This window comes from Barbatula barbatula (assembly GCF_947034865.1).
Source record: "Barbatula barbatula genome assembly, chromosome: 21".
NCBI lineage: Eukaryota > Metazoa > Chordata > Actinopteri > Cypriniformes > Nemacheilidae > Barbatula > Barbatula barbatula.
In genome coordinates, this window is record NC_136784.1 from 15,794,449 (window position 1) to 15,815,274 (window position 20,826).

General features: G+C 39.4%; 1 protein-coding gene across 1 annotated transcript in view; it reads left to right on the top strand.

Moving 5' to 3' along the window:
- jarid2b (jumonji and AT-rich interaction domain containing 2b) overlaps window positions 1-20,826 on the top strand; it is a 92,409-nt gene that overhangs the window by 59,531 nt on the left and 12,052 nt on the right. Inside the window, exons 4-6 of the mRNA XM_079484851.1 lie at window positions 1,880-2,049; window positions 12,763-12,930; window positions 17,138-17,328. Coding sequence (XP_079340977.1) covers window positions 1,880-2,049; window positions 12,763-12,930; window positions 17,138-17,328 — 529 coding nt within the window. The remainder of the gene's footprint in view (window positions 1-1,879; window positions 2,050-12,762; window positions 12,931-17,137; window positions 17,329-20,826) is intronic.

The following is a 20,826-nucleotide window of genomic DNA, read 5'->3' on the forward strand; positions in this document are numbered from 1 at the left end:
CGTTTCCTCAGTGTTGTTTTTCCAGAAAGTAATATTTTAAAGGAGCAGTTTATCCAAAAAGTCAATATTTGTCATCATTTACTACTCCACAAGATCCAATAATGTATGACTTCCTAATCTCAGTTGAACATAAATTCAGGATTTGAAAGAATTGTACTGGTCCCTCTTTCCATATTTGGATTTGGGCATTGTAGTGCAAACAATGTACAAACAAACAAATGTATATAAATGTAAATGTAGTGCATGGCAACTATGCGTTCTGAAGCCACGTAGTACCTTTGTGTGTCATTTAAAGGGCAAGATCACCCAAAAATGACTTTAGTCATTTATTCACCTTCATTGAATAAAAAAGTGCTTCATTCTAAACGAGTGTAATTTTTTGCAGGACACAAAAGATGTTTTACGTTGGTAACAAACAACACTGGCCTTCATTGACTTCCATTGTAGGGTAAAAAAACCGCATTATTAAAAAACAATTATTGGTGTCCATGTCACAAGGTTTAAGTTATTAGACATAAAAACTTTGATCTGGCCCAAAAAGTTTAGGGACATTTTGCTAGTGAACTTCACCTGGCCTCAGTAATGCAAACATTGCAACAGAAAGTCTAATAGTATTGATGAACTGTTAGTACTCACTTTACCATAGATTTATGTGATTAAACAGGCTTTAAAATAGTTAACCTTTCATCTTCACAAGCATGTTTGTCTTCCACAGGCCCTGAGCCCAGTGACAGAAACCTCAAAGGAGTTTTTAAAAAAAACATTGACTTCTCACCTTGAAACTCATTGTATAATTTTCACCTGGCGCTATCTGATTTAGCCATGACTGTCATTCTAGACTAATTCAGTTTTGTAGTGTACATTCATCACCATGCTGAAGTTTTCCTCCTTTTTTTGTGGCATGACAAAGGTGCCATTCCATCAGTCCGAGCCATGAGAAATGCGGAAAAGAGAATTGTTTAACGATGCTTTCAGCAAAGCTGCCGGAGGGTGGAGAGATGTCTCAGGAACCGGCCTCTGATTGAATATGAGATTAATTTGAACAGGAGTAAATGATGTTTGTCATCGTACCCCCTAACCACCCACCCTGTCATTCTATGCAGGAGAACATGTTTGGCAGCAAACATCAGGCGAGGCCGAGGGGAGTAAATGTGTGTATAATGATGAAACGCTGCTGAAATGGAAAGTGCGGCACGTGAGTCTCGTCTGGCAGTCCGGGGAAGGTGGAAGCGCTATTAAGGTGGTTTTCCACTGTTTTTAGTATTCTGTGCCGTTAGCCTTCCTGCGGAGAGAGTTGAAATGCAGACTCGGTGGCTTTCACGTCTTGAAAGGGAAAAGCTGTAGCGATCATGACAGATGATTTTGTTTTGAAGGATGCTGGCCTTGACATTTGGCAATATGATGTATCCTTAGTACTTTTTATCAGTAAGTTTTGACGGCGTGAAGTAGCGAACTTAATGACTTTCCGAAGCCTTGATGTGAATCAGCATTCGAGAGTTGAGTTAAACGACCTCTCGCAGGTGGTGTTGGGCCTCCCCAAGTGTCCGCTAGCATAGTTTCTGCCTCATCAGGTCATTTCTCTCCAAGAATTTTTGGATGACTATCAGAAATCACAGCTCTTGTGCGCTAATCGGACCAAAAACGTGTCTGAATGAGATCCAGATTTACTGAATTAGTCATGGCAACAGCGAAGCCCAGAGAGGAGTTTTACGATCACGACAGCAAATGCGTGAAGAATTTATTGCTTTGGGCAACATTATCCGAGGCCCAGTGCCAAGTGGGGATGTACATAAAGGCCATAAGGCCATTATGTCCATAAAGGCTCTCATATGTAAGAAAGCAAGTGTATTAATCTGCTATTGTTTCCATTCTCTTTCAGGCCCAGACTGCATGCACAGAGGAAGTTTGCCCAGTCTCAACCCAACTCTCCCAGCACCACCCCAGTGAAGATGGCAGACCCCTCTCTGCCCACGCCGCTCGCGCATATAACATTCCTCTCCAGACGCAGGCCCAAGACGGAGGATTTTCTCACCTTCATATGCCTTCGAGGTAGTGCCTCATCTTTTTATAATTGTTTGTACTCCACTTGAGGTTTTCTAGCTTTGGCAATCCTAACGCTTGCTGTACAGCTCACCTGGTGGCCTGGTAAATAAGCCGAAACGTATCACAGATATCTTGTGACACTGGGGAGGTGGCCTTGCATGGCACCCGAACCTTGGTGCACTTGCTGTTCAAACTGAAAACCATTTTACCAGGAGGTATCACACCAACCTTTTAATGTTTTGTTATCAGCATGACTTATCACATTTACAAATACACACAACATCTCACATCTCTGTGAACCAGCCTTTCACACTGGGGATTGTGGGTACCTCCTGCTTTCAAGGTCAGTAAACAGTGTTCCTATAGAGTTAATCAAATATTTAACCACAGAGCCGGTCAAACTAAAGGCCTGTGCATACCATAGAGCTTCACAGCCAAGCCCATCAGAATGTGTTCACAGAACAGTCTCTGCAGATTTTCACTAGAATGGCTCGACATACTCTGGTTGGACAGATATATTATTTCAAAAATAATCCAAATAAAGTATATTTAGTAAGTATTTAGTTAGTAGTTAGTTAGTATCATCTGCTGGATATTTTTGGAGTGGCCCAATAAAAATTCTCGGGGGGCCCTTGTCCCCCTACAAAATATTTTTTTCACCGCCACTTGGACTAATCCCAGGAGAGAATCGCTCTGCCCATTGTACTGATGCATGCTCCTTTGGGACACACGTCCCAGCTATCTCAGGTTGGTTGCCTCGTCCGAACTCTAGTTTGATTGCACCCCCGCTGGACTGCGTTCATATTATTATTTTTGGGCCTGAACCACGGGTCGTTTGCGTCATCAAGCATGCAGCTGTTTACCCTGTCGATTGTAACAACCACGCAGAAGGCGGCAAAACGCATAACATTGCTCTCTTCACTTTTATACATTGAACTGAATTTGAATTTTATCTTTGGCTGGAATTTTTACGAAATAATACTTAAAAATTTACGGGAGAGACTTTTGACTGCCCAATGTCAGTATTAACTTTACTTCCTCAGCTGATTTCATAAAAGCAGCCCAGAAAGATCCCGTCACAAATGTGCTTTCTGAAAACCAAGAGCTTTTATGGCAACATTGTTGTTATGAACCCCTTACTGCCAATATAAAAATGAATTGAAAGTAGGGCAGACAAGCGCACTTACAATCCACATCATGATGCGAGTTAATAGTTCGCTTATTGTGGGGTCAGACCAAGCAAGGTCTTCTCATTCTTGGCCTTACCTAAACTTGGCCTCGTGTGTAAGGTTACGGAGAGGCCAAATGGGTGCTCTCCATGCAGTGAGGGTGTTGAATGTCAGGCTCTTCTTTCATTGACATGTTTAGCAACTTTTTTCCATCGGGGAAATTAGATGATGGGTCGCTCCCCAATGACTGTACACCAACATGCTATTATATATAGATGATCCGCACTAAAAAAATTATGTGCCTAGAGTAGATTTGCTGAAAAGAAACTATGGCAATATAATTCATATAATTTATGCCCTTTTTAAAAAAAATAACATCATTCTTAGTTAAAATAGTTAAGTTAAATTAAAATAGCATCGGATTCTTGGGAAGAGAATCTACTAATTTTGGTTGTTATGGTTTTAATTATTTTGTTTGAGCAATTTTAATGATCAAATTAAGTAAATCCAACTCAATTTCATTATGTTAAACCCATTTTAATGGATCAAATTAAGTTGACTTATTTTGTGTTGAGATTACATCAATTATGTTGTATTTGTAGATATAACTACCTTGGCAGTTGATCTCTAGTTCCCAGCATGCATTGCATCTGACTGCAGTGGTATAATTTTTCAGTAAAAGGAAAGACTTGCTCGTGTTTTTTGTTGATTTTTCTTTGAGTTTTTTGTCATGAAGTATGTTATTTCACTTATTGAGCAGTAACTGTTCTAATTGCCAGTATAGTGACCGCCAGTCTTTTCTCACTTGACCATCTATGTTGTAAAATTTCAAAATTAAAGTGAACCGTGAAGTCGCACACCTTTTTGTACAATGTAATCCTTTTTTTGTTTACTTTAAGTAATATTAAATACATTTCGTATTTTCTTTTAAATTATGTAAATAAGTAGAACTTTATTCTGGTTACAAAGTTTTACTTGATATCATAGTAGCACATTTTACTTAAAAAATATTCATGCAAATAGTTTTTTATAAAGTATATTCAACAAGTTTGTTTTTCAGTGCCACTCTATTGAGTTTTTCACCCAGGTTGTATGTGTGTTAATGTGTGTGTGACATAATCTATCCAAATTGGCATAAAATACACAGGTCTTGAGACATTGAAAGTTGTCATCGTGCTGTGAGGGTGGCCTTGTCTTTTAAAGAAGCTCTGATATTGAATATCTTCCCATTTACTTTGGCGTGTCTGTTCAGCAAATGCAGTTTGTGAATGTTGATCTTTCCTGGGAGGGGCAGTACAGAAAGGACAGGTGGGTAAATACAAAATCAATAAAATCTGGGTAAATATAGCCCGGGTCAAATGGCCAGTCTTACAATAGCTCAGATATGGCTGACTGCCAACGGGATGTCTTTCTTATCTAACATAGAAAGTATTTAACCGCCGTGTGTGACTCTGTAGTAAAATGCAGGCGTGATAAATGTGACTCTTAATATCTCTGACAGCCGTTCCAATAGAAGTTTTTCGTCTTTGTCTTGAACAAACTGTAATCTCTGGGGTTTAGCCTTCTCAGATCTCAATAGCACCGTTAAGAGGTTTTGGTTTTCTTCCTAACATGGATTTTTGTCATCCATGTTGCGTTCGATGCATGTTCTGATGCAATATAAAGTAACATTCTCATGAGACAAAACAGGAATCACACTGCGACATAAGGCTGCTTTTCACGGTACATGCCACTTTGATTCCTTGTACAGATGAGTGTTTAAATATGTGGAGAAATGCTTTTCACAGTATAAGTTTGTGTGTCAAATCTATTATATACAGACAGGTATAAACACTTGGATCTGGGTTCTCCGTCTGGGTTTGGGATGCATTTGACACGTTTTTATCATGATAAATTACTATTTTAAAACCTAACATTAAAATTCATTGGTTTATTTTTTGGATTCTGTATGATTCCGTGTGCCAATAATATACCTTTCCAAACTATGTTCAACCTCATTGCAGTCTGTATTTAAAAAGACAGTCCACCCAAAAAGAAAATCCGCATTTATTGACCATGTTGTTCAAACACGTATATACAGTCATTCTTTTTTTTCCTGAAACACAAAAGAATATATTTTGAGAAATGTCTCTGTTGTTTTGTGTCCAAACAATGAAAGTCAATGGTGGCCAATGTTGTTTAGTGACCAACGTTCTTGAAAATGTCTTCTTTCGTGTTCTGCCAAACTGTTTCTTGTTTGTTTGATGAACTATCCCTTCAATGTCTGACTTTGTTTTCAACAACACTATACGCTGCATTTTATTCTTTTCATTTATGTTTGTTTTTCCCTACCCTCCGTGACACTACCAGAACAGACCTGCAAGGTATGTTTGGGTCTTGACCTACAGTCATGGCCAAAATTGTTGGCACCCCTGAAATATGTTCAGAAAATCAAGTTTTTCTCACAGAAAAGTATTGCATTAACACATGTTTTGCTATACGCATGTTTATTCCCTTTGTGTGTATTGGAACAAAATGAAAACAAGGAGGGAAAAAAGCTTATTTCACATAATGTCACAAAAAACTCCAAAAATGACCTGGACAAAATTATTGGCACCCTTAACTTAATATTTGGTTGCACACCCTTTGGAAAAAATAACTGAAATCAATCGCTTCCTATAACAATCAATAAACTTCTTACACCTCTCACCCGGAATTTTGGACCACTCTTCCTTTGCAAACTGCTCCAGGTCTCTCATATTGGAAGGGCGCCTTTTCCCAACAGCAATTTTAAGATCTCTCCACAGGTGTGCAATGGGATTTAGATCTGGACTCATTGCTGGCCACTTCAGAACTCTCCAGCGCTTTGTTGCCATCCATTTCTGGGTGCTTTTTGAAGTATGTTTGGGGTCATTGTCCTGCTGGAAGACCCACGATCTCGGACGCAAACCCAGCTTTCTGAAACTGGGCCTAAAATTTCGACCCAAAATCCTTTGGTAATCCTCAGATTTCATTATGCCTTGCACACAGTCAAGGCACCCAGTGCCAGAGCCAGCAAAAAAACTCCAAAACATCTTTGAACCTCCACCACATTTGACTGTAGGTACTGTGTTCTTTTCTTTGTAGGCCTCATTCCGTTTTCGGTAAACAGTAGAATTTTGGTCTCATCTGTCCACAAGACGTTTTCCCAGAAGGATTTTGGCTTACTCAAGTACATTTTGGCAAACTGTAGTCTTGCTATTTATGTCTCTGTGTCAGCAGTGTGGTCCTCCTGGGTCTCCTGCCATAGCATTTCATTTAAATGTCGACGGATAGTTCGCGCTGACACTGATGCACCCTGAGCCTGCAGGACAGCTTGAATTTCTTTGGAACTTGTTTGGGGCTGCTTATCCACCATCCGGACTATCCTGCGTTGCAACCTTTTATCAATTTTTCTCTTCTCTCCTCATACAGGGAGATTAGCTACAGTGTCATGGGTTGCAAATTTCTTGATAATGTTGCGCACAGTGGACAAAGGAACATCTAGATCACTGGAAATGGACTTGTAACCTTGAGATTGTTGATATTTTTCCACAATTTAGGTTCTCAAGTCCTCGGACAGTTCTCTTCTCCTCTTTCTGTTGTCCATGCTTTGTGTGTCTGTGTGTGCCACACTATGCAAAGAATAAGTCAACTTCTCTTCTTTTATATCTGTGATTTTTATATTGCCCACACCTGTTACTTGCCCCAGGTGAGTTTAAAGGAGCATCACATGCATGAAACAATCTTATTTAGCCACAATTTTGAAAGGGTACCAACAATTTTGTCCAGGTTATTTTTGGAGTTTTGTGGTACATTATGTAAAATTTGCCTTTTTTCCTCCTTTTTTTGGTTTTGTTCCAATACACACAAAGGGTATAAACATGTGTATAGCAAAACATGTTTTAATGCAATAGTTTTCTGTGAGAAATTCTTGATTTTCTGGAAAAATTTCAGGGGTGCCAACAATTTTGGCCATGACTGTACATGTTGTGAAACAGTGGGTTAGATCGATTTGACTATCTGTGGAAGTGATCGCTGAAAGACGCATTGATATCCTTGTTCTGCCCACACACACAAACGCACACCTCATAAAGTAAACTCTAGTAGGTGATGAGACAACTGTGAATGAATAACCTGCTGTGTTACATAACACACTGTTGTAACTATTTTCGTACTGTGTCCTGTCGACTTTTACTATTGATAGTTTCAAAGTCCCTCAAAGTTTATGGCACATGACTACAGCAACGTGCTAACCTGTGCGTGTTGCCCACCTGCCACACTATGAAAGCACAGAGATGGTAAAGTACCCTGACGTGGCGGTGGGCCGACAGCCTGATTAAATTCTTCCAGGGACTCCTCAAGTGGAGGCCAAAGGGGGTTAATGGATTTGCGGACATTCAGGAATGTAAATTAGAGGAGATCTAATCCATAATCCTCTCGTATTCTTTCGCAGCCCAGAGACCATGTTCATTAATGGCCCCTCACTGAACAACGCTCTGTATTGTGTTCTGATGAACATATGATGTCAGATAGAGGGGACATGGTGTCAGATATATACTGACACTTATAACTGCCCAGCATCTCTCTACTCAACTGTCATGCATCTCGCCCTGTTTGAAAACCTGTTAACCGGACTTGATTCAAACACTCAGCTGTAATTCCAGTCCAACCTGGGTTTTGTAATGCCTCCTATCATTAGAATCTTGATATCCCACTAAAGATTTTAATGGGTCATATGACACGGCTAAAATATTATTGTTTGTTTTAGGTGTGATGTAATGTGTATACATGATTTGAGGTTCAAAAACGTTGTATTTTCCACATACTTTGCATGTTTGCATCTCCTCTTTGCCTCTCTGAAACGCGCAGATTTTTTACAAAGCTAATCTTTCTGAAAAGCGAGGTGTGCTATGATTGGCCAGTTAACCAGTGCATAGTGTACATGAGGTTCCAAAGCAATTGTACTGACAGGTACGCCCACCTTTCATGCATATACATTTGGGCGGTCTTAGTCAAATCATACCACGAACTGATGTACATTTGTGGTGGTGTGTTTACACGAGGCCTTTCAGGCATGCATGGGTAACTAATAACAGACCAAAGACACAGAAAAACACGTATTCGCGCCATATGTCCCCTTTAAGGTTTCTGTATAGGGTTTATGCTAACTTGGTAAGCTAATTACCTATTTATATGCTAGTCAGCTAATTTGATACAATAAATATACAATAAAAGATTTTATTACTGACAAACTACTTTATATATAAATAAAATATAAAATAAATTGTTATATTATTAGCCATTAGCCAGATCAATAACCAAACACAGGAAGTTAACTTCGGGCCAGGCGTGTGCATGCGACGAAACGTCTTTAAAATCGCTTAGGGGTCCTACTTCCATAATATGCAAAAATCACTATCGGTGCGTACCAAATGGGATGTATTGCCCTTCGTGAAGGGGACATGACAATTAATGTAAATTACGTTGTTTTATTACGATCATTTGCAAGGTGAATTTTCAATTGGAAGTTTCAATTACGTTTTTTCTCTATAGAGTTGACACATCAAGCTTTACTTCTCGAAGTGAGTAGGGTATAGGAATGATCACTTCGCAGGGTATGTTTAATGAATGATCCGTTTGAAATCTTAGTATGCAAAATAAACTAGGCAATACCTGATGGGGTTTAACAGTGTTTGGGTGGACACTATTCTCTCCCATGATGCATTGGAAGCTAAGGAGCCACCAAATAAACAAATCTATACGTTTAGAATTGCACAATAGTGTAAAATCTTATCAAAAACATGTGAATGTGACTTTTTTTTTAGCATTTTATTCATTTAAGCAGTGCAGGATACTTCAACTTTAACCATTTCTCTGCTTAATAATAGTCCCCACGGCAACCAGCCGTCCAATCAGAGCAAACACTGCAGCTTTGCTGGTTTTTATTGAACCTCTTTTTCCTTATAAAAAGGGGAAAAAAGTAGAACTTCACTTGTAATTATGTCTACACTTGAATTAAAAATGACAATTGTAATGGACGCCTTCATCCTTAATTATGATTTGTGTCAGCCTTTAAAGACTCTGAAAGCTCATATAATTGGGAACTGGGAAAGGTCTGGTTTTTGTTTTCTTTATTTCCCTGAGAGATGACAGATTTAGATTCGGCTCCAGAGAAAGAAGCTGAGAGGGCCAAAAGGCGAGATAGATGGTGCATGATTTTGATCATAAATCCAGTGTGTGCTTCTCCGAATCTATTGCTATAGCTGTGCTGCTCCCTACCCAGTATTCCCTGGGGTAACTTGGTAAACACAGCAGCAGGGAGAGCCCAAACCAGGGAGGCATCTGAAACCGAATGAGACTACAGTATCCGGTTTCTGCAGATCTTTAGATTGGAAAGAAGATTGCTGACCTACCGTGCCATTCGTTTCCATCCCCCATACTTGACCGCTGCTGACCTTTTAGGTCTGTGAGTGATTGACTCTTTGACCTATTCCTGACGCAGTTTTCAAGTGCAAAATAATGATAATAGTGGCAATTTTCTTAATTGGCTTAGGTGAGATTGAGTGACCTGTTTGTTTGTTTATTTGTCTGGCTCTTTTCTCACAACTTAGGGTTGTGACTTAAAGTTCACCTTCAAGATAAAAATTCTGTCATCATTTACATTGTCCTCTTGTCATTTCAAAATGTGAGACTTTCTTTCTTCCGCAAAACACAAAGGATGATATTTTGAAGAATGCTGTTAACAGCCCCCCATTCACTTGCATCTGTTTTGTGTCCATACAATAGAAGTCAATGGGGTGCTATGCTGTTCTGTTACCAACATTTTTCAAAATATCTTCTGTTGTGAAGAAACATTTTTAAATGACAAGAGGACGTTTAAAGGATGGCATAATTTTTATTTTGAACGTGAACTACTCCTTTAAAGGGATAGTTCACCCAAATGAAAATTCTTTAATAAATTACTAATTCGTTCAAAGCTACATAAGTTCATTTCTAAGTACACATTACAAAAATTTCATATTTTAATGTGTACATGTATGTTTGTGAATACAAAATGTATATGTATAGTATAGGGATGTTCATTTCGGATAATTTTCTTAACCGCCAACCGACGCTCGTTAACCGAACATTAACCGTTAACTGACATTTTTATATAAATCGGATGTTGAAAAAAAATACAGTTGCCGATTGTCTGTGACCCAGTAAAAACTGATTTTTATGGGTTTATTATGAAAGTGCAAACAGTAGCGTACAAAACGGATCAACAACGATCACAAGAGAACCTTGATAACAACGAACGAACAAAATTTCGAAAATAAATCAACTCTAAATAAACCTAAACTGAAAAAAATCACATAAATTAAAGGTTTAACAAATTAAGATTTAAATTTTTTTTTTTAAAAAGGAGCATATCCACATAATCTGGACCGCAGCCTGTTAACTGTTATGCCCGCGTTTGCGCAGCCGCATCATCCGACACCGCTTGTTCATCTTCTGTAGTGGCCATTGCCAAAGATGCACGATTCTGTCGAAATGCTCTCACACATTACTTCATTTCGCTCGCTTCATTTTGCGTTCTCAGCGAAATGTCTGCTGGCACGTGTGGCTTCACGCGCCCACGTCTTTCACGTGTAGACGTAAGTTAACAAGTATTAGCACATCTTTCGTTGTCATGCAAAAAACTTGAAAATCTATTATTTATTATCTGCATTATCATATCAAAAAATATATTTTTTTCTCTATTAAAAGAAATTAAACCGTTTAACTGATAGTAGAAGTGGGCAGAATGGTCAAAAATCTATTTCACAGAATGAGTAAATTATTTTCTTATATATATCTCGCATTATAATGCTATATTTTACACCGAATTTTTCTTAGATTGATTTAACTAATTTAGTTATTAGTTTATTTAAATGCTCACCATAGTTAAAAAGGCAAGTTATGAAAATGTACTGAAGATATCAAATCAAGTTCTGACAACAAGATGTATTATTTATTCATATTTATATCATATCTATATCATATGTATACAGTAGGAAGATAGACAGCATGTATAATAATGAAGTTTTAATATGCACAAGCAATGAGAGTATTTGACTTCTGTTATAAACCGGTGTTCATGGGGTCTGTACTGTAGGTGTTTATCGTTTTCACTCTCTATTAGATGAGCAATATTCGTGTGTCTTTAGGTTTGTTTTTTCTCTATGTTTACTCCTCACGTGTCTCCCCAAACTGGATGTTAGCGCGTCACATCAAAGCGCTCAGGCGGCGAGCATCATCGTGCATTTCAATGCAAGTTTCACCTTAGCTTGCCGAAGTTACATTTTATTAAAGCTATTAACAGCTTTACAAACTACCTGACTTCTGCAATACGCTTTTTTTCTAAGCTGGAGCAGATCCCCGCACGAGCACTGCGGGTGAGAGAAGAATCGCCGGACTGGAGCGGATCACTAAACTACAGACTGAAAGAAGGTCAAAAGAATGTTTGATAGGTTCATTTGTTACGGGCGGATTAATTCATTCGTTTTTTTCAGAACAGATCCCAATTTGCACGTTCTCAAACAAGAACGCAAGTCTTGCACAGCTCTGCAGAGCGGAACTAGTGACGCAGCATTCTGGCAATCTCTCCAGCCTTTTAGGAAGTCTGTTTGATCGCACCTTGTTAAGTTCTGTACTTCATTCAATCATTATTTATGTCCCTCAAACACATGGACCGCAAGCTTTAATGTGGCATGACGTCGAACGTGTGTGCGGAGCGGGCATGCAGTAAAATCACCGCAACAGCTATGCGCTCCATGTTAATAGAGATCTAATGATGGCACATTTGCAGGGCCGATTCGCTCATGTTTCATTCATGAGTCTGGCAGAGCACTACACTTGATAATGATAATTGTTGCGCGGTATAGTGCGAGAGAACAGCGGGCGTACGGTAGTTACGTTTATGACGCTGAGAGGCCTGGCTTTTTAGCATGATGTGCATCTAGAATGCCTTATATCGAGGTAAACTCGCTAGACGTGTGGCCTTGAATGCCTAATTGTATTTATACATTTGTGGCTATAGCATTGTGACACTAAGCGCTTGTTAATAGTTGAAGTGTGTATTTTTGAAATCTTTTATCCAAGTTTCATATTCGCTCAACCTCCAATTTATCCTTGTGTGGCTCTGCTTGATCCGAGGGCATTGTGTGGTTCTACACATGAGGTTGTAATCTTGCAGTATGTTGCGGGTTATCAGCTTGAGTGTTTTAAAGCAAAGCTTCCCTAAAAGAGATCCAGCCCTTCAGTCAGTCATACAGTCTGTCGTGGCGACAAACCTCCACTCAGTGGCCAGAAAGAGAAGACTGTAATGTCCTCTGGCTCCGAGGAGCAATCCAACAGCAGGGACGATCCCTAATCTCCTCCACAGTTTGGAAGATGCTGATTTTGAGGGGATTACAGCTGCAATAGAAACACAGATTACGGAGTTGTGGTGGTTTTATCCCATTTTCTTCTCCGCTTGGAATGTACTAGGCGTGCGACTTGATTTAAAACATCCCTTTCTCTTTTTAAGGCTCGCCGGCATTACCCAGTGACGTGGCCTACTTTGGGAGTTCCCAGGATGAGGAGGACCTGGATGACGAAGATGAGATTGAGGAGGAGAATCCGCCCAGTGTGGCATCCACATCATGTCAGTCTACCCCCAAGAAGGGCAAACTGACCGGCAAGATCAATGGATTCGGTAAGAGTCTTTAATTGATTCGGTGAGAAGGGTGGCTGCTTTGAAGAAGCTACAGAATCTAATAGAGTTATCAAATAAAAGAGCTGGATTGGCACGCTCTTATATCCTCGCAGTCCATCCGAAACCTTGGCTGTCTAAATTTGCTGTGTTACAGGAAATGGGAAAAAAACACTGTACGTTTTAAATGATTATAAACACTATTAATAAAAGGTGTTTCAGATTATAAAAAGTAAGAAAGAGATGGTTCTTTAAAGAACCTTTGGCTGAATGGTTCTTTGTGGAACCAATAATGATTCTATGGCATTGATGTGAAGAACCTTCTATGCACCTTTATTTTTAAGAATATATTGTGTTTTCAAAGTTGACAATTCTTTTATTTTGTAAAACTTATGTGACAAACACAAGGGTGACTAATATTTTTATAGCAAATAACTAATAATTTTATGGCAAAAACACAAAATATGGAGATACAAGGCTTTGCGTGTTTTTTTTCTTTAGTTAAATGTACTAAAAACAATACAAATGTGTGAAATAGTGATAATCTATAGGTAGGTTTGTCCAGAATCCATAATACATTTATATGATTTGATAAAATGGAAATGATTTTGTACGAGTCATGTAAATTTACAGGCGGTTACTGTAATCTTTGCAGTTAAAAATATACTTAAATTTACAGAAGACTTCTCTTTAACAGAACTTGAAGGTTTTTACAATGTGAATCGTATTTAAAAGAACCCTGGAAATGTGCACTTTTGTACTTTAGGCCTTTGTTTATCAGTCAGACTGGCCATTCTTGTTGTCAGCCATCCTAAAACCTCATATATAAACCGATTGATTGTCTTTTCTGATTTTGATCTATCAGTCCACCCAGTATGTATATGCGTTAACGCTGCATGTGTAAAGAAAGATAGATGCACAATAGCACAGCTTGCTCCGTTGATACGGGAGTCTTTTGTTTGAATGGCACGTGACGCTTCCATCTTTCCCCTCCAATTATCACTTGGGGAAAGACGGCAACAAGGTGTTTATGCATTCAGCTCACAGCTGTGAGAGGTAGCGGTGGGCAACACGTCCCTGTACGCTACACACAGACTCGCACACGCTCTCTTCAGACAAATGAGAGGGAGAAAATGTAAGGACTCTATAGATTCTCTGTGCGGGTTTGATAAGAGGGAAGATATTGTGGGAGATTATCTTTTAATGAAACATGTCATGTTAAAAACAAAAAAGTCTGTCAGCGGTAATTAAAAGCGTGTAATTTAGCCTTCAGTGGCTGTCAATGTGAAGTGTCTTTTAACTGCATTCAAAGAAGCATGATGGGATCTTTAGCTGTGGATCCCCTGCCTTTTATCTCTGTGTTATGATGTCTGGAGGGCATATTTGCACAGTTTTTGCTTTTAATGACCCCATCAGGTTTGTTTAAACCATATCATTGTAGGAAATCGAGAAGACGCTATTTTTGGTTAGTTAATACAGTATATTCAAACTAAAGAGTATCAGAGAATGTTTTTTTTTCTAATTTACAAAAATGCATAGAAAAACATAGCAAACATTGACTGTTATTTCATTAGTTATTAATATTTTGTCTGTCAGCTCTTGTTTCTGACTGCATCAGTCATTCTCAGCCTCCCTAAATAGAAATCTGAGCTTCGGTTTACACAACATGCATAAAATGTTTGATACATTTTTAATAACATGTGTGACTAAAGGACAAAGACGTCAATTTTCAAAGCCGAACATCACTTTTAGTGTCTACTGTAGTATGCCAGATTAGTATTTGTGCATTCCCTTTTATAGTATGTTGAAAATGATAAAATAAGATGGATTTTCCATGCATGCTTTATTTCTACTACTACCCACAATTCCTTGCACTTCCCAAGAGAATTGATTTGCAATGGTTCTGTGGCGGGGCATCGAGTTGCATTTTGGTCGCTGAGGATGTTACAATGTAATATAACAGCGTGACAGAGTAGCAACAGCACGTTTCTAGCAGTTTATTATTGTTGGTATGTTGCCCACCCTCACATAAAAGAACGGTTCATTGATGGCGTTTAAAAGGCCCTACTACTACAGGGCTGGGTTTCTTTCTGTAGTTTTACACTACAATAGAAACATACAAACTCCTACAAACAGCAGTCTGATCTAGACTATTTGTATATTCTTGTTCACTCAGCACCGCATGAATTAGCGCAGTTTTATTTCCTAGCCAGTGCTCAGTCACCATTAATTGAAACCGATTCCTCCAGGTTGGCTCAAGTTCAGGAATGCTTTTCTCGTTCTTGTGTATGTAAGACCAGACACATGCGCTCTGTTAGTATGCAGATGTGAACGCAACGCATTTCAACATGCTGTTGCATTGTATTCTTAATGTCCCACACAAGATTGATCGAGCTACTTTCAAATCTTGTTACAGTTATACAACACATACAGTGAAATATACAGGTAGCCAACTATAAAGATGTCATTTGAACTTTCCTGCTTAGAATAATGGTTTGCATTCGGATGATAGTAGATTATACAAAACCATAGACCAAATAGTCATGCACCTGAAACCCTCATGTCCCACCTCTTCTCTCTCTCCATGATCCCCCCGACACCGCCAAATCCCCCCCCCCTACTTTTCGAGAGATAGAAAACCACAGTGCTCAGCTTTCATTCGCTTAACCTCAGTTACCCAGAGGCATGTTTACATTTCTAAATTAAACACCTTTTATTGAGTTCAGCTGTCGGTAGCAGTTCCAAGAGCTCGGCTTACAGCGTCCCTTTCCCTCTCACTCACACGCGCCGTTGCCTGTTGATATTCAAAGGCAGTAAAAATAAAGTGCACAGTCGTAAATACAGAGAGCAGTTTTAAAATGTGTTAATTGGAGCCATCGAGACACTCGATAATAGATGGAGAAAACGCTGGTTTACTGGATTGTGCAAACATTTTACAGCGTTATCTCCAGAGAGGGTCAATGCAAAATCATTGAAATGATCGTGATTAACATGCTCAGGACATGCGACGCGTCTATGAAAGTGCTGTATCTTATTTTCTTTCGCTGCAGTGTTTTCTGACACGTTTTCTGTGCACACTGCGCCCAAATCTGATTTGCTTTTCAAAATCAGTGTTTAGGACTGACTGACTGCGCTGTCAGGAGACTTTCTCAGACAACAGAGTGAGTAACTGTCAGTGTGGAAAGAAGGACGGAAAAATGGAAATCTTTCACATCTATCACGAGATCTCGTCACGGTTCTCAACTCACGAGGCACACAGGAGAACATAAGCGACAGAGACATTTCATGCAGTCATGCATACACCTTGTTCAAAACCACTGACTTAGTCAATTATTCACATGTCACTACATAGCAAATATTACATTCTTTGCCGTAATTACTGCACCGGACATGGATCCAGGCAATACTTTGTATGACGAAACGGACGCCCTGCATAGTCTAGAACAGTGGTTCTCAAACTTTTTCTTTGTATGGCCACTTTGTGCAGGATGCAGCGCTTTGTGCCCCCAAATGAAGACTTATTTAATGAAACTAAGACTTTAAATTAATCCTAAAACATCTTCAGGTACACAATGCTTGATTAGCAATTCTTTTAGTTGGGGGGTCTTATTTTTCTGATGTTTGATTCCGTATTTTATAAAATACCAAACAATCTGTGGCCCCCCTAGATCCATCTTGGGGCCTCCCGTGCCTTGGCCCCAGTTTGAGAACCACTGGTTTAGATTGATGTGAGAATCAGATACGTTATAAAAATCAGATTTTTATTTCAAATTGCTTGAGAATATAATTTGTATCTGTTTTAAACATCACAGTGTTTCAACCAAACATAGAAACCTGACTTATGCTGCCTGTCTGAACAAAGCAAGAGTTTTTACTTTCTCTCTTCACATTTTATGGCTTTCAAGCTTTGTGTGTCTCTGGGGATGTCTTCATATACAGTTTTTCCTGTCTTATGTATCATAAACAACTAAATAGAAGTTTAAGATCCAAATAAAAATGAAGGCTTAGCTTGAGGCAACGTTATGCATAGACAAAAGCTAAGTGCCAATTTGCCTACTTCTAAGAACAAGAAGTACACACTGTGCTGGCAATGTTAAAGTTAATGCGGCAGTGACAGCCTGCCAGAGTTTATTTGGTTTTATTTAATGTCTTTTAAAAATGAATAAAGAATAATGTTTCCCTTTTAATAACTTGTGTTTTCTTTCCCCAGTGTTGAATGGGCATAAGGTACACAAGGAGAAAGAGTTTGCAACCAGATCCAGAGGCAGAGAGTCATCAGTGAGCAGAGACCGCGGCCAGACGTGTGTCGCATCGGCTGTGATCTCCCATAAGCACACAGAAGCCGCGACCAAGAGGCACAACACCAATGGCCACTACAGAAGAGATGAACCACGCAAGCAGGTACGGCACCTTTTGTTAGTCCAAAACATTACAATTGAATTCATTCTTTTTCACCTCAACCAGCTGTTTTGAACACAGAATGCACCATGTGTCAACAGCCACTTATATTAAGAAGCATCTGTTATGTCTATCTTGGATCGATGTTTGCAAAATCCTGCTTAGTCAGTGTCAGTGATACAGCATATTTAGCCTTTGTAGTATACATTTTATTTACAGGAGAAGCTGTTATGTATAGGTCTGACCTATGGCTGTTAAACTGATGCGGCGTGTAATAAAACTTCATACAGTGTGATGCATCTCTGGTGACCTCACGCGACCCGTTATCATGTTGTAACTGTAAGCGAGTTAGACAGTTTAATCGCGTTGACTGACAAAACGTTAAACCCTCGAGTCAGATAAAAGCATGTTATCAAACAGTCACACTCATAAACACACGACCACTCGTCTTCTGTACTCAAAACAACAAACAGCACTGAGAGATGCAGCAGGGGTCAGAATACTGCGGAAATCTATCAGACAGCTGTCTCTCTCTCTCTCTCTCTCTCTCTCTCTCTCTCTCTCTCTCTCTTGCTCGCTCGGGCACTCTTTAAAAGCCAATTTGCTGAAGAGCGTCCGTGTTCTTAAGCGCTGTGGTGTAAGCGTGAAGGCACACACGAGCTGAATGTTTATCACAGTGCGTTCTGCTGTTTCAGACAGATTCTGCCCCCCATAGACTACCATAGTAGGAAAAAATACAGGTCAATAGGTCAGAAGTGCCCCAGAACTGTTTGCTTTCCCACATTCTTCAAAATGTCTTATTTTGTGATCAACAGAACAATAAAAAAAATTATAAAGTAATTGTTCCTACTATGGGAGTCAATGGGGGGCAAGATCTGTTTAATTATAAGCATTCTTCCAAATATATTTTGAGGATAGAATTTTCTATAAAGTTTCCCTTTAAAAACTGCAGTGGATTTAATGTGAGCTAACGCATCATGCGTCAGACTGGGCACAGATGCGTTTAAGCAAAATTATCTGAAGGTTTTCAATTTAGTTACATAGACTAAATACATTTTTGTCAGTGTAGGGACATGATAGATCTTTTTTAAAAGTTTAAACATTTACATTTAGCAGACGCTTTTATGCAAAGCAACTTACAAAGAGTTCAGGGAGCAATAAGCGATATGTCATAAAAGAGCAATAGTACGATAGGTGCTAATATAAAGAATCAGAACCCAAGAAGGTGCTTCATAAAATGAGAGATTTTTACTACACCGAAGATGCTGAAATATGATCGATACGTTTCGATTTATTTTTAGTTACACCGTACAAGAATTCCATCCAAAAATGAGAATTCTGAATTACTCCTGCTCACAGTTGTTCCAAACCTGAATTCATTTCCTTGTTCTGTTGAACAAAAGAAAACAATTTGTAAAAAATGTTAGCAACTGACATTTCTGGGTATTCAAAAAGCATGCCCCAGCACTGTTTGTTTTCCGTAATTCTTCAAAATATCTTCATTTGTGTTCAACAGAAAGAAAAATATATAAATAAAATTCTACTGTGGTTGTCAATTGTGCTCCAGAAATCTCAGTTGAAAGAATCCATCCAAATATCTTTCTTTGTGTTCTACAGAACAAAGAAAGGAATTAGGTTTGCAACAACTTGAGGATGAGTAATTCGGGACAGATTTTTCATTATTGGGTGGACTATCCTTTTAAAACGGTGTATTTTAAATAACACAAATTAGCTGGTGTCAAAAAACTCAATATCAGTTAGTAAGGCCATACTGCATATATAATTATTTCCGAAGCATGTAAAGCAGACAAGATCTTTATCTTCCATTGAGTGCAAGTCGATTTGGATAAAATCACCTGATAAATGTGTAAATGGCATGTAAAATATTGCACATGTGAACGTAAGACACCGCTGACATTGCTTGATGTCATAAACTGTCATCACACAAACTGTTTATTTGTGAATGATGTACAGTGTTTGTAAAGTTTGTCAGCAACTGTGTTTTTTTATTATGTATACTTCACATTCTCTTACGTCTCAAAAGAGGAAAAACAAATGTATGTGTTGTGTTAAACTAGTATGTCAACACCAATCACTTCATAATGCATCTTGAGCATTAAACATACTGTAAACAATCTGTGATTTTTCCGGCAGCTGGGGCACCAGTAAAAATATTAAAATGTTTTTTTTCTTGTACATTTGCGGTCTTGCTCTAATTTGATTATTACAAAAGTACATACAAATATGTAAAAAAAATTAAGGTTTTTTTAACAGTGTAGGAACTTACCCTTAAGTATAGGATCATATACTGACGAGCTGTGAAGGGGATAAACCTTGAATAAATTTAGCTTATGTAGTATTCTTTTAACTCATAATGTAAAAATGGAAAGAGTGTTTCTTGGACAGATGTGGCTGTGTAAGGGTTAATATAACAGATAGATAGACGTGTCTCTGTATTTGGTTTGAGCTGCAGTGCTGCAGATGTTCTCAGTAAAACCTTCCTGCCATGCTGCAGCTACCCTATAGCAACACATGATGTCATTTCTCCTCCCTTGCGCTCACGTAGGACCAGAATCCACTTCAGAGAGCGGGCCTGGTTCTGTCTGTGTGTGTGTGTGTGTGTTCTCTGCTCTTGTTGTGCTTTCCTTCCTGTTTCTGTCGCTCCGGCTGTTGAACAGGTTTAATCTCATGTCTGGCCAGCCAGCCGTTAACTATCCCATCTTTCTCTCCATGTCCTTCCCTTTCTCTGCTTCCTCCCTTATTTCCTTCGGCTCGCTCTGTGTTTCCGTCAGAGTTAAAGGGGTTGCCCGCTGGGGCCAGGCCAGTGACCTGCATTCCTCGCCTACTGCGCTTCAGGCAGTCTAAATAATAGCTGGCAGCGAGCCGTGCAGCCTCCGGCTGTGTTCTGGATTCATGAGCCCTCTAGTGGCCGCAGCGCTCATTACAGGCGGGGACGTATACGTGATTTCTGCCTCGAGAGCCCTACTCAGCATCCGCCACGCACGGCTGTTTTGCTGACTGGGATTACAATCACATTCTGCGCTCTCAGAGCTGCGCAGACGGTGTGGGGCGTGCCAGAGACGACTGGGGTGGGGGGGGGCTACAAAGGCACTGACATCATTCTACATTTGCTTACTCTACCTGCAGAGAGCATCCATCATGCCTGCCTTTAGGGTTGGAGTCTGTCTCTTTCTTTTATATTTTCCCTCCTGCTGGTTTGTTTCACCGCCGACAAGGGGAAGCGATTGATGAAAGAGGTCACATTTCACTCCCCTTATCTTTTAATAGCCCCTCTTTGTTGTGGGGCTGCACCTGATAGGAATACATTGCAGCCAACTTCACACTTCAAAGACATTTTGCAACCTCCTCGCTTGTGGTCCAAAGATCACCACGGTCTGCACATAGTTTATACAAAACTGCTTTGCATTGACAACGTCTGGTGACTTTCGGTGTGAAAGAAGGCTTGGGAGGGGGGGTTTAAGAGTGGGTCAAAACTAAAAC